The following is a 12,158-nucleotide window of genomic DNA, read 5'->3' on the forward strand; positions in this document are numbered from 1 at the left end:
CGAAAGGTAGGTGTTCCCGTGGCTTGTTTTGGTTGACAAATGCTGCACGACTTGGGTGAAGTAAGCGACCTTTTTCTTTAATATTACAAACATTCATAACACATTCATCACACTTTCTGTTTTTAATTATACCCAGTTGGCGAAACGGGTGTAGATTAGTTTCCACTTGGGCCGAAAAGCGCAAATTAAGACAGTTCTAACACAAAGTAGCTTGCTAGCTTGTGTTAGCTGCTCCCAGAGAGTTAGCTTTAAAGCGTGACAACAGTTTAAACCCCTGTTATTTTAATATGTTATCGTATACAGTTGAATGGATACTTGTGTTTAAACACTATAAATGTAGCGGAAACTATATATATGAATAAAATACTCGCTGGGAAGTCATATTCTCAGATTGCTTAAGCTAACAAAGGCTATATTGGCTACAAGGCTAGTTTGTAAAATTAATAAACTCTGTGGTCAATATGCAACACAACGTTGTTATAGTTTGTTAAATCTGCAGCACAACAATTGTCTGTGGAGATGATGGTGTAAACAGGAAGTAAATATACTAAGAAGAATACAACAGTAATCTTTTGACTTCATGTGTTGTATTCATGTATTTGTTTATCATCCACAGCATGGCGATCCCTATAGCCATCTTGGATTGTGATCTACTGCTACATGGTCGAGGTCAAAAGACGCTGGACCGCTTTGACCTGGATTCTGTCTCCGACACCTTCCTCCTCAAACATTTTAGCTTCCCAAGAGACTTCATTCTTTATCTGGTGGAATTACTGAGAGAAGTGAGTGTGTCTTCACACTCAATGAACGCACACATGCCAGATATGACATTGAATGCGTCCACCACTATGTTGCTTTGTTATGTCTGTGTTTTAGGATGTGTCTAGACGTACACAGCGGTCCAGAGCCATCAGTCCAGATGTCCAGGTGTTGGCAGCTTTGGGCTTTTACACATCTGGCTCATTCCAGACGTCCATGGGAGATACCATAGGGATCAGCCAGGCTTCGATGTCGAGATGTGTGTCCAACGTGACCAAAGCCTTGGTGGAGAAAGCTCCGGAGTTCATCGTGTTCAACAGGTATAGAAGCACGACACTTCAGTAACTTTACAGTTCCACAAGGAAAATGCAGCATCTCAGGTGTTCACAAGTAAACAATCCATCCTTCTTAAATTTGAATGGAAAAACCTTTGACCAGTGTGACGCTCAGAAAAAATACCATGTTTACAGCCTTATTTTTTTAATTATTAAGCCTTCAAGGTGGAGAAGAAAAGGCATAATAACACTTATAACATTTTCCAAACAGGGATCCCTCCAGCAGAGAGCTGTCCTCCCAGGATTTCAAGAAAATGGCAGGATTTCCAGGAGTTGGGGGAGTGCTGGACTGTGTTCAGGTTTATATAATAAAGTATATTAACTATACAATTATCAGTTTGTATAGCAGGCAACTGATTGGTCTTTCTCCCTCTTTGCTCTTCATCTCCAGGTCGCCATCAAAGCTCCAAACAGCGAAGACTCAACGTATGTGAACAAGAAAGGGTTTCACTCTGTAGCCTGCCAGCTTGTGTGTGACGCCCGAGGACTGCTGCTCAGCGCAGAGACCAACTGGCCGGGTGGACTCAATGACGCAGAAGTTCTAGAAAGGTCTGCTCTCGGCAAACAGCTGCAGGACACTGAGAATTGGTGGCTGCTGGGTGAGACGGGGATTTTTAGACTCCCAACATCAACCTGACTAAAAGATCCACTTAAGATGCTTGTTGTTTAAAGGGAGGTAAGGGGTTAAATGTTTTCTGTTTCCAAGGTGACTGTCGTTACCCTTTGAGGAAGTGGTTGATGACCCCAGTCAACAACCCAGAATCCTCTGCAGAGTTTGAATATAATCTGGCGCACAATGCTACACTTGAGATAGTGGACAGGACCTTCAGAGCCATCCAGACCAGATTCAGATGTTTAGACAGCACCAAAGGATACCTACAGGTAAAATAAAAAAATAAATGAAAACTGCAACGACCAGTATCATGAGCAGTGTTGGATATTCATCCCTCCTCTTCTGTGTGTAGTACTCTCCAGCGAGGAGTTCATCCATCCTGCTGGCCTGCTGCGTCCTCCACAACGCCTCCCTACAGTCGGGATTAGACGCCTGGACTCTGGAAAGGACAGACCCCCCCGAGCTACCCGAGAGCCTGGAACAGAGGCCTGAGGACCGCGACAGCCAGGCAGAAGACCTCAGAAAAAAGCTCATACTCAAACACTTCAGCTGAAATGCAGCCTGGACTCGAGCCAGAGGGGGTCTCACGGCAAGTCAAGTTCATGTTGAGGTCAAAGGGGATCAAGACTGAGTCAAGACTACGATCAGAGGAAATCATGTCTTTTTTTTTTTTGTACTCACATTTAAAGCAAGAAAGTCCACAGACACGGTGTTGCTGATGCAGTTTTTTTATATTTTGCTGGTTTCTACTCTACTGACTACACTAAGATAACATATTTATATATGGAGGAACATGCACTATACAACAAACCAGGACAACGTTATATCCAAACACATTTCAAACAACTGAACCCTCTGGAAAGTGCTGGATTATTCTCTCTGGACATTGTTCAGATGTTCACAGAGAAGTTGGAATAATCATGCAGCTCCTGGTGTTTGATTCAAACTGTGTCGAGCTACTGTGTCGTCCAGGTTTCTTCACAAGTGGAAAAACTCACCCTTCCTGTTACATTTTTTAACCCTCCCCACTTTAATCCCAAAAAGCTCCACTGATATTAAATTTTTTTCCCACTTTCCACAGGTTTAAGTCTTGGACTACGTCACAATACAATAAAAAAAAAAACAAGGCCCTTTATTTACAACATCTGCACATTTGGTTGTTATTATTTATGTACACTGGTGCATTGAAACTGTAGAGGTTGAGAATGACAATGGCGGAGTGACGGGCTGCAGTCACGTGATGCTTTTGTTTACACTCGGCACACGAGGGACACAAAACGAAACAAACAAAAAAAATAATGTTTCTGGATGATTTTATCGTCAGAATTTGGAATTATTTCCTCCACGGACTTGGATGAGGAAAAATCTGATGGAAAACCATGACATTGTCAGAATAGTGGTCAAGAAATAAAAGCATTTTTAAAATGTCCTGGTGTTCCCTCAGATGTCTTTTACTTCCTAGAATGTTTTAGTACCCTGATTGGCTTCATCAATATATACACACTTTCTACAAACAGGAATAAATACAACATGCACTGCTGTCGCATGAGCACAGTTAGTATTGATGTTTTAGAGGTTTCCTCTGCTGCTAAGAGGCTACAGGATGCATTTATAACAAAAATAATGTTAAACATGATTGTCAATATCTGAAGTTGGTTTTTGATCAATTTCTTTGGACGTTTTGGTTTAGAACTTAAGTCAAAGGATAAAAATAGAATCATTTTAAAGAATCAGTGAAAGCGAAACCCATTTTTTGATCACAACAGAGGATTTCATGCGACAGCAGTGAAACAAACACTGTATTACAGTTGAAAAGACACAAACAGATCATGTCAAAGTTTTACAATTCATGAAACACCATGTAAACGACATCTTATAAAACTTCACATCATCCTAAATGCCAGAACACAACAGACAATTACTTTTTTTTTGCATAAAATAAATATGCCCTTTTTTGATGCTCAGAATATATTATAAGTTGTATTTTTGCGTTTTTTTTTGTAAACATTATTTAGAAAAAAAATTATACAATAGGATAAACTAAAACAAGTTCAATATTTCTTTTTTTGTTGCATAAAATAAATATGCTCTTTTTGTGATGCTGCAAATATATTACATATACAATTTTTGAAATTCCATAAAAATATTTTTATGTCATGTTTCCCCAGCCTCTGTCGGACCCCTTCAATACTCTGTCGGAATGAAAACACGGTTTCCAGCCCAAAAAGTAATAATGTGGTAAGAATGTGGAAGTGAAAAACAAGTTTTAACTGCAGAGATATGTTTTAAATAAAACACATCAGATGTTAATTTGTAACAACCTAAAAACACATTACAAAACTGTTCATTTATGCTCCTCAGACCAAAGCTGGCTCCGGTTTAACATAAAGGTTTTGCTACTATGCCCCCAAATACTTGCACAGGCACTTAAAATTAAATGTTAAAATAGATCCTGAACACTAGGAACAAGAACCCAAAGACCACATGTAAACAAAATGTGTAACGTAGCTAAAGTTAAGTTTCCAGGTTTATAATTGCATGTGTGGCCATTAGATACAGTATAAGGCTGAGTTAGTCACATTTGAAAGGCACTTTTAAACAATGGCACAGGATGTGTTCGTTTTTTAACACACTGGCATGTCTGCTTTGGTAAAGTGTTGGGAGAGACTCAAGTTGCATTCAAATGTACGGGTCGAAAATAAAAGCTGACGTGATTATTAAATTAGATGATAGCAGAAAAACTGGTCAACGACAATTTTGATAATTGATTAATCATTTATAAGTCAGCTTTTTCTATCTTAAGTTATTAGGGCCCGAGCACCGAACAGTGGGAGGCCCTATTGAAATTGTAATTTTTATTTGTTATGGTACAAATTGTATCTGTAAGTTACTGTACACTGTCCAGAGGCTCTTGAATTAACACACTGTTTTAAAGCATCTCTAAAATATGAATACACATGGATTATTTGGGGTATTTAAACGTTTCACTATCTCTTTATCCATAAAAATGGAAATTCCAATGATAAGGTCCCTTTAAAATCAAGTATCTTCAGGTGTAGCAGACTGTTGAGGTGAAGCATGACTTCAGGAGGAGTGCAGTGTCTGAGTCACTCACGAAAAGGATGAGGGTTGAAGATGGACAGGGTACCGTACGACGGACGTTGATGTGGAACCTGGGTGAGTCCAGGGATGTGGTGGTTTTGGGGTCAGAGGTGAGAGGTCATGGGAGGAGGGGTCATGCAGTCTGTCAGAAAAACTTCGAGGCTTCGTCTGGTTTTGTTTCTCTGCGGGCAGATGAAAACAAAATGAGTGAATAGAGTTTGATATAAAAAACATAAAGGTCAGAGTATGAGTCTCTTACCTCCGGTCTAACTCGGGCCCAGTTGTGTGGTTTCTGTGGGCGTCAGCGGTGTAACGGCTCGTCTGGATGTGGGAGCGGGCCTCTGACTGTAGCCTCTCCCCTTCTGATGTCACTAAACTCTCCTCCAATGGGGCCCCTTCATTGTAGAAGAGCAGGCTGCGGGAGCGGACTGTAACACAAACACACAGCAATTTTTATTTTCATGTAGTTTGGCCTGAAGTTACTTAATTCTGTAGAATTTGGTAGAAATGTGACCACGTGAAAACCAAACATTATATTTACGTCCGTTTACTTTTTCAATGTGAATTTTTCTATTTTAAATGATTGCAAATCAATATCTTTGGGATTTGAACTGTTAATCAGACAAATTATCCAAAACTATTTTACAGAAACTCTCCCTTTTACACACAAAATATCACAATCTAAAGGACAGAAGTGGCAGGATGTTTTTTCCCGCTGAGACATTTGTAGGGTAATGTGGCCAATTTAAGGATTTCAGCTTTGATGCAGCCAGGCAGACTTTTTCCCTCAACACTCACAGGACGGTTCCTGGCAGAATTAAGCGGGTGGTTAACGTGATGGAATCTGGTTTCAAAAAGGGGTTTTCCCCTCTGTCCTTACTCTGAACATCACAAACTGTGCACTAGGATGGTGTGAAATGAAAATGCTTCTTGACCCACCCTGACTAGTGGTGTAGAGGTCCGCTGACGGAAGAGGGGGAGATTGAGAGGAGTGAGAGGAAGAGGAGGAGGTGTGACTGAGGAAGGAGAGGGGGGAGAGACAAGGGGAGAAGGAGCCCAACACCAGGACGAAACACACGGCCACCATCTGCACAAAAAGAGGAAGAAACACTTAATAAAGCTGTTGAAATTCTACAGGTGTTTGCACATCAGCTATGAACATGGCAAAAAAACCTTTGAGTTAATTTTTTAAAATAATAATGAAGAGCTGGACCCAGATGTATTTCTGTCCCTTTTTGAAAAGACATTAGTCACACGAGACTTGAATTGTGGTGTAGAACTGAACAGAGGGTAAAGTCGGATTCTGGGATAATTTAATTCCAGACTTTCATTAGTGTCTCCAGACAAACTATTATCCATTTGACATGCATGTTAAGAAATTGAACAGAAAACCATTTACGAAAATTACATTAAGGCGTAGTTTCTTGAAAAAGAAGGAGAGGTGTTCTCTCTTGTCAGAAACCAACAGAATGTACATAATAGCAATTCAAAAATATACATGTATAGTATTTTGTGTGTATGTATTTGTAGAGAGCTTAAGAACAACACGAGTATTTTACCATGAGGCATGTCCCTGTTTGAGTTGAGGCCATTTTAGAAGAACGGGGAATGACTTTCCCTGAAATCAATGACTGAAGCTTCTGGAGCTGCTGTAGGAGAGACCTGGGGAGAGGACGACAAGGATTATAGACAAATATTAGGTCTCAAACTATCTGCTCTTTTAATAAAGCTGGTTTGTAATGTCTGTCATTCTGTGTTTGCATTGTTCTGCACTTCTCACGTCTGTAAGTACCCGATTTAAATCTCAAATAACCCAATTATTAAGGAGCAGAAAGCAATTCAAGTATAATCATTTTTGATGAGAGTTGAATTAATGAAATATCACAGAATGTTTGAAAAAAAAGGAGGAAATCTGCACATCCAGAAGTTCCGGCTCCTCGACGAGAACTTCTAAATGTGCGGATTTCCTCCTTTTTCCAAATGTTCTATGATTAATAAACGGCTTTTAAAAAACATGTGTTTTAAGGAGTGATTTAAAAGATGTCAGTGATTCTGCAAGCCTCAGAGTATGTGCACGGGTCAACTCTCCATCCACCACTAAGTACAGTAGACTCGGAACATGTAAAAGTGCTGGAAAACCTCAAGAAGAGAAACATGCGATTTATTTCACCTGAACTCTACAATGTTCCACCAGAGACTTTCTCCACTTTAACGATGTGATATGCTGTGGTTTTGTCAGTCGGCCCAAGAGAGTAACGAGTGTAGTAGAGCTGCTGGACGGAGTTAAAACACGACAATAAAGTGCTGTGGGATCTGGAGAGCAGGGTTCTGATGGTATGAGCTGTCGGGACACACTCTGACCACTGAGCGGAGACAGAGAACCAGTTTCTCCTCAACCCTCTGAGTCATGACAAGTTGGAACCAGACAGTAAAGTGGCCAATCACATATTCTGTGATCAAATTAAACAATGAGCGGAGCAGTGTCTGTCTCCACGCACACGCCTGTTCCGTGCACTGGCGTGTTTTGAGAGCTGCAATAAAAAACATGCCATGATACGAAGCAGCATCACTCACACAGGACTTTGATGTGAAACCACAGCAATTTACTGCCTCTGCTTAAAATACACAGGACTTCCAAAGGTCGTGGCGGTCGACCGGGCGAAGGGAAGTGTGTGTGCATTAAATCAACATGAAACAGACACTCTGAGGCAGATTCTTCTAGTTTTAGTGCACTTTCCCTTTGTTTCAAGTGTGTGTGCTCAGCTAAACTGATCCAGAGCCAGTATCTGAAGTGGACTCACAGACCTGACATTACTGCAAAGAATACTATTAATACCACTACTACTACCACTACTACTTCTTATTCTTGCACTAATACTCCTGCTACTACTATTACTTCTCTACTACTACTCCTTTATTCCTCCTCCTCCTCCTACTACTACAACTACTGCTTATTCTACTAGTACTTTTTACGACTAATTCAACTACTAGTACTCTTCAACTTCTCCTCCTCGTCCTACTACTATTAAGACTTCTACTACTAATTCTAATAGTAAGACTTCTATTAGATTATATTTTACTACTACTACTCTACTCCTTCTCCTACTACTACTAGTACTACTACTACTCTTACTACTACTACTACTACTACTACTTATTCTACTCCTTCTCCTACTACTACTTCTTCTACTACTAATCCTAATACTCCTTCTACCACTACTAGTACGACCACTACTACTCTGTTTGAGGGTCTCTTCAACCTGTGAGATGAAAGAATACTTGCGCAAAGCTGAAACTGAGCACTTTTAAAATGCAAATCTAAATGCAGCGTGTAATTTGAGTTAAGACTATTCTTGTACGTCTAATAAACCGGCAGCACGAACCCAGTTCTGCATGAATCAGACGTGCAGTGCAGAACTAAATGACCACTAATAACTGCATCTGGGCCATTTTTAGGAACCAGGGCTTTAAATTTAGTTCAGTCATTTCAGACGTTTTCTCCTCAGACCCACACACAATGTGGACTTTAATGTGCGAGACGGCGTGCTGTGTGCTGACTCATGTTTCCCACCTTGTGCCAACTCATTGTTCCTCTGTGTGGTGGTTTAACATTCATGTGTGTGTGTGTGTGTGTGTGTGTGTGTGTGTGTGTGTGTGTGTGTGTGTGTGTGTGTGTGTGTGTGTGTGTGTGTGTGTGTGTGTGTGTGTGGTGGGCAGGGAGGGGGTTGCTTACCATGAGGAAAGCTACAGTTAACTGGCAGCTTTAATGACAGACTGACGCTGCTACAGACTTTGCAGGACAGACCCCCAACCCAAAACCATGGATCCCATCCCACCACACCCACCCACCCACTCCAGGCTGGTTTCATATTGTTATAATAACAGAGGAAACCAGTGGAGCTGGGGAAGCTTTACTCATGGAGCAGATAAATTTCTGTTTAGACACATTCTGTTATATATACAGAGTATAAACGCTAGTATGTATAATCTACAGTAGGCTGCAGCTCAGTTATATTTTAGAAGACAGATTAAAGGCAGAACAAGGGCCAGTTTCTTCTGCCTCTGCTTCAGAGTGTTCAGAGACACAACAACGTTAATGTCGAGTGTGTGTGTGTGTGTGTGTGTGTGTGTGTGTGTGTGTGTGTGTGTGTGTGTGTGTGTGTGTGTGTGTGTGTCTCACCTGTTGGCAGTCTCCAGGTTTTCTACTTTTCTCCACAGGTCGCCGTTTTCTGACGTGTAGCTCTCCACCCTGATGCACACACAGACACACACAGAGAGAGGCAAACATTTCCATCAACATCTTGATTCTGATATCCGGATCACAGATATTATCACACGACCACATTGAGTCCAAATGTCACTCTCATTTCACGCCAAAGAGGTATTAACACAAATTCTGTTTTTAGACACGATAGAGGCTCGATGAAGAGGTCCAGACTGAAATAACTCAACAACTATAACAACAACGATGAATTCTATGGATGATCCTTATATTTCCTGCAGCAGTGGCACCAGGTCCAGTACTTTACTTTATGTACTTCAAAACCAATGAGAGGCGTCATGTTGTTGTGTGAGTGTGTTGCATTCCTTCACCTCGTTCATTTTTAGGATGTAGACGAGTTAAGGACATATTCAAAACCACCAGGGATCAATCTTTCCAGGTATTTTAGAAGATTTCAAGCATTTTTAAGTTCCTCGGGTGAATAAAGAAATCTGTTTACGTCAAAGACCTGATTTCGATATTTTGAAAAAAAGGAAGAGATGAGATTCTCTGCTGAAGACTTTCTTCCTCAGTCTGCCATCTCTGCTAATCCCACTGATCTCAATTATCAATTCAACACCTCGCTAATCTCTTGCTCTTTCTAATCCTCCTGATCTCCTCTTTGGGTTTGTTTGCGGCTCATTCAAACACATTCTTTCCCCGCGAGTCGTCATGCTGTTTTCTCTACGAAGGGTCATCTGGTAATTCTGTCCTCATGTCGAGAAAAGAAAGAAAACATCAACACAAAGAGGAGGATTTCTTCCTTTCCCCTCCTCTTATCTCTCCGTTCTCTTGATTCAGTTAAAGGATGACGACATATCTTTCTTTTAACTCTGAAGGGATTACGAGGACATTTTGTGACCACCTGCAGGAGCCTCTCTGGGTACGTAACGTATCGAATGACTGCACCTATTGACTTTGTGCAATGAAAGCAACATAAATACAGGCCCACATTTTCATCTCTCTTTCTCTCCCCCTGCCAGAGACGGTTTGAATCTGACCCATGTGTTCAGCAGGTTATTGGAGTCGTGCCACAGCAAGGAATAACAAAAAGGAAAAGAAAGGGAATGAGGAGGAAAAGAGTTTCTGTTCACTTTTGATGTTCTTTAATGAATCAGAAGATGAAGAGACGGGACGAGTGATGAAATGTAAACTCCGCAAAAAATGTAGCATTCTGAATCTCTGGTTTCAGAAGTTGATATAACGCAGTTTGTTACTTTAAAACCATTTGAGGAGACTATAATGAGAAAAAAATGATTGCAAGTTGCAAAATGACAAGCGGATACGAAGGTAAACCTGGAGGAGGAATGGAAAAACAAGAGTTAAGATTTTTTCCAAGCCTTACTTTTTCTCCAGACATTCCACATACTCTTTCTTCTTCCTCCGACTCTCCTGAGCTGAGATCTGGGAGGAAAAACAGACAAATATTAATATCTTAGTTTTTTTTAAAGTAATTTACAGGAGCTTCAGTGAAAGCGCAGCTCCAATATATCATCATAGTATTTCCGTTACGGTTTCTGTTTTACAATCACAATTTGATCCATGTCTGAGCTTTTTGACGTCAGAGTAACGCCACCACGTCCATCCGACTAGATTTTGGTCACTCAGAAGTTCAGTAAATCTCAGAGGATTTACCTTATTTTTAATCTTCCGTCTGACTCTCTTCAGTGCCTTCTCTTCACTCTTGGTGAGGGGGAGTTTGTTGGGTACCGGGTAACCCTCAGCCACCAGGGTCCTCTTCTCTTCTTCTGTCAGAATGAGGGGTCCTGAGCCCTGCAGCTTCTGCACAACAAAACAAAAACTTCATCAATATGTATTTACAACCAGTATCAATAATTCATCTTAAAATGAAACTAAATAAATATTGAAATATTAGGTTACCAGGTGACCTTTAACTTTGACCTTTGACCACAAAAATTTTGTTTGTGAGACCAAATTTTAAGAAATTCAAATATGTGAATTTGAAGACTTGAAAACATAATAGCTCTGGCCACTGGCTGAAACCTGAAGCTTCGATGGAGTCAGCTGATGGCTTTCATACTTGAGGTTATCCCAGTGCCAAATTTAAATTATAATAAATAAATAAAACATCCATGTGGGTGCTGCTATTGTTCAGTAAAAAACAGGATTCTGTTGCATCACGAAAGAAAAATAACAGCAAATATTTTACTCAGAGCTCGGATGCTTCAAAACCACATTGATATTATTTTCTTTTTTTGCTGACATTGAACATTTGGTCCCGAGGAACAATATTGTTGCTTTTGCACAAATGTGATTCATTTGTCTTGGGAGGAAAAAGAGGCTGAATCTGATAGAAATATTATTCAGATTTCGCTGGATTGACCACATTTTGTCAACCAGTGAAATGACTGATTCAACCCCAAGATTATAGCTGGTTTACACATCAAAACAAATTAGTATCAAGTATACTGAAGTCATAGAGTAAATTCAGTCCCTACAGGCTAATTCTCTACATTCACAGTAGGACACAATGTGTATAAGTTCCAAAAAGTCTGGATACAAAATGTATACAAATATATCAACTTGCTGAGGGGCTTAAACACCCAATAATAACTTTCATATAGCCCCGAAGTGACTTCTTATGCTCTTCTACTCACATGTGGTGCAGTGAGGAGAGGTGAGGAGGAGATGGCTGAGGAAGAGGAGGAGGAGGAGGAGGAAGAGGCGCGACCTCCTGGCCTCTGCTGTGGTTGAGGGGAAGACGGTGGCAGAGGGAGGAGCGGGGAGGACGGAGGGAGGGAGCCGTCGCTGTCGCCGTGGTTACTGCTGGGGGGGGTGGGCGGGAGCTGGAGAGCATCGTCTACAGTTGGGGAGAGACTTGAATGAGCGAGTTGTACTTTGAACTGAGGATGTTGTCAGTGGATGAGTGGGAACTGAGACACTAAAATGTGTGTGCATGTGTCTGTGCTTCATGTACCGCTGGGCAGACTGAGACACTGTCCGACCTCTCTGGGTTCATCTTTTATAGCCACTGGCTTCATGTCGTCTTGACTGCGCTCCTGCAAACACAACACACACACAAGAACGCACAGTGAAGCCGGTGAACTCCGCTACCGTCAACATGCAG

At 41.0% G+C, this 12,158-nt stretch overlaps 2 protein-coding genes across 3 annotated transcripts in view; one reads left to right on the forward strand and one right to left on the reverse strand.

Moving 5' to 3' along the window:
* On the forward strand, positions 1 to 4,659 carry harbi1 (harbinger transposase derived 1). 2 transcript variants are annotated; one of them, XM_035150642.2, is made up of 8 exons: positions 1 to 60; positions 617 to 782; positions 877 to 1,079; positions 1,306 to 1,393; positions 1,486 to 1,693; positions 1,801 to 1,976; positions 2,060 to 2,296; positions 3,876 to 4,659. In XM_035150642.2, exons 2-7 carry the CDS (start codon positions 618 to 620, stop codon positions 2,258 to 2,260), a joined length of 1,041 nt encoding a protein of 346 aa, XP_035006533.1. In that variant the 5' UTR covers positions 1 to 60; position 617; the 3' UTR covers positions 2,261 to 2,296; positions 3,876 to 4,659. The 2 variants fall into 2 exon arrangements, with proteins under 2 accessions (XP_035006533.1, XP_035006532.1); XM_035150641.2 differs by lacking the exon at positions 3,876 to 4,659 and having other exon boundaries at positions 2,060 to 3,136.
* The window catches only part of creb3l1 (cAMP responsive element binding protein 3-like 1), a 26,652-nt gene continuing 16,913 nt past the window's right edge, over positions 2,420 to 12,158 (reverse strand). Inside the window, exons 5-13 of the mRNA XM_035150639.2 lie at positions 12,009 to 12,090; positions 11,689 to 11,891; positions 10,706 to 10,852; positions 10,416 to 10,474; positions 8,990 to 9,058; positions 6,369 to 6,471; positions 5,749 to 5,896; positions 5,069 to 5,237; positions 2,420 to 4,991 (exon numbers count right to left, since the gene is read on the reverse strand). Of these exons, the coding sequence (XP_035006530.1) occupies positions 4,955 to 4,991; positions 5,069 to 5,237; positions 5,749 to 5,896; positions 6,369 to 6,471; positions 8,990 to 9,058; positions 10,416 to 10,474; positions 10,706 to 10,852; positions 11,689 to 11,891; positions 12,009 to 12,090 (1,017 nt within the window). The 3' untranslated portion in view covers positions 2,420 to 4,954. The remainder of the gene's footprint in view (positions 4,992 to 5,068; positions 5,238 to 5,748; positions 5,897 to 6,368; positions 6,472 to 8,989; positions 9,059 to 10,415; positions 10,475 to 10,705; positions 10,853 to 11,688; positions 11,892 to 12,008; positions 12,091 to 12,158) is intronic.

This window comes from Hippoglossus stenolepis, chromosome 24 (genome assembly GCF_022539355.2).
Source record: "Hippoglossus stenolepis isolate QCI-W04-F060 chromosome 24, HSTE1.2, whole genome shotgun sequence".
NCBI classification, from domain to species: domain Eukaryota; kingdom Metazoa; phylum Chordata; class Actinopteri; order Pleuronectiformes; family Pleuronectidae; genus Hippoglossus; species Hippoglossus stenolepis.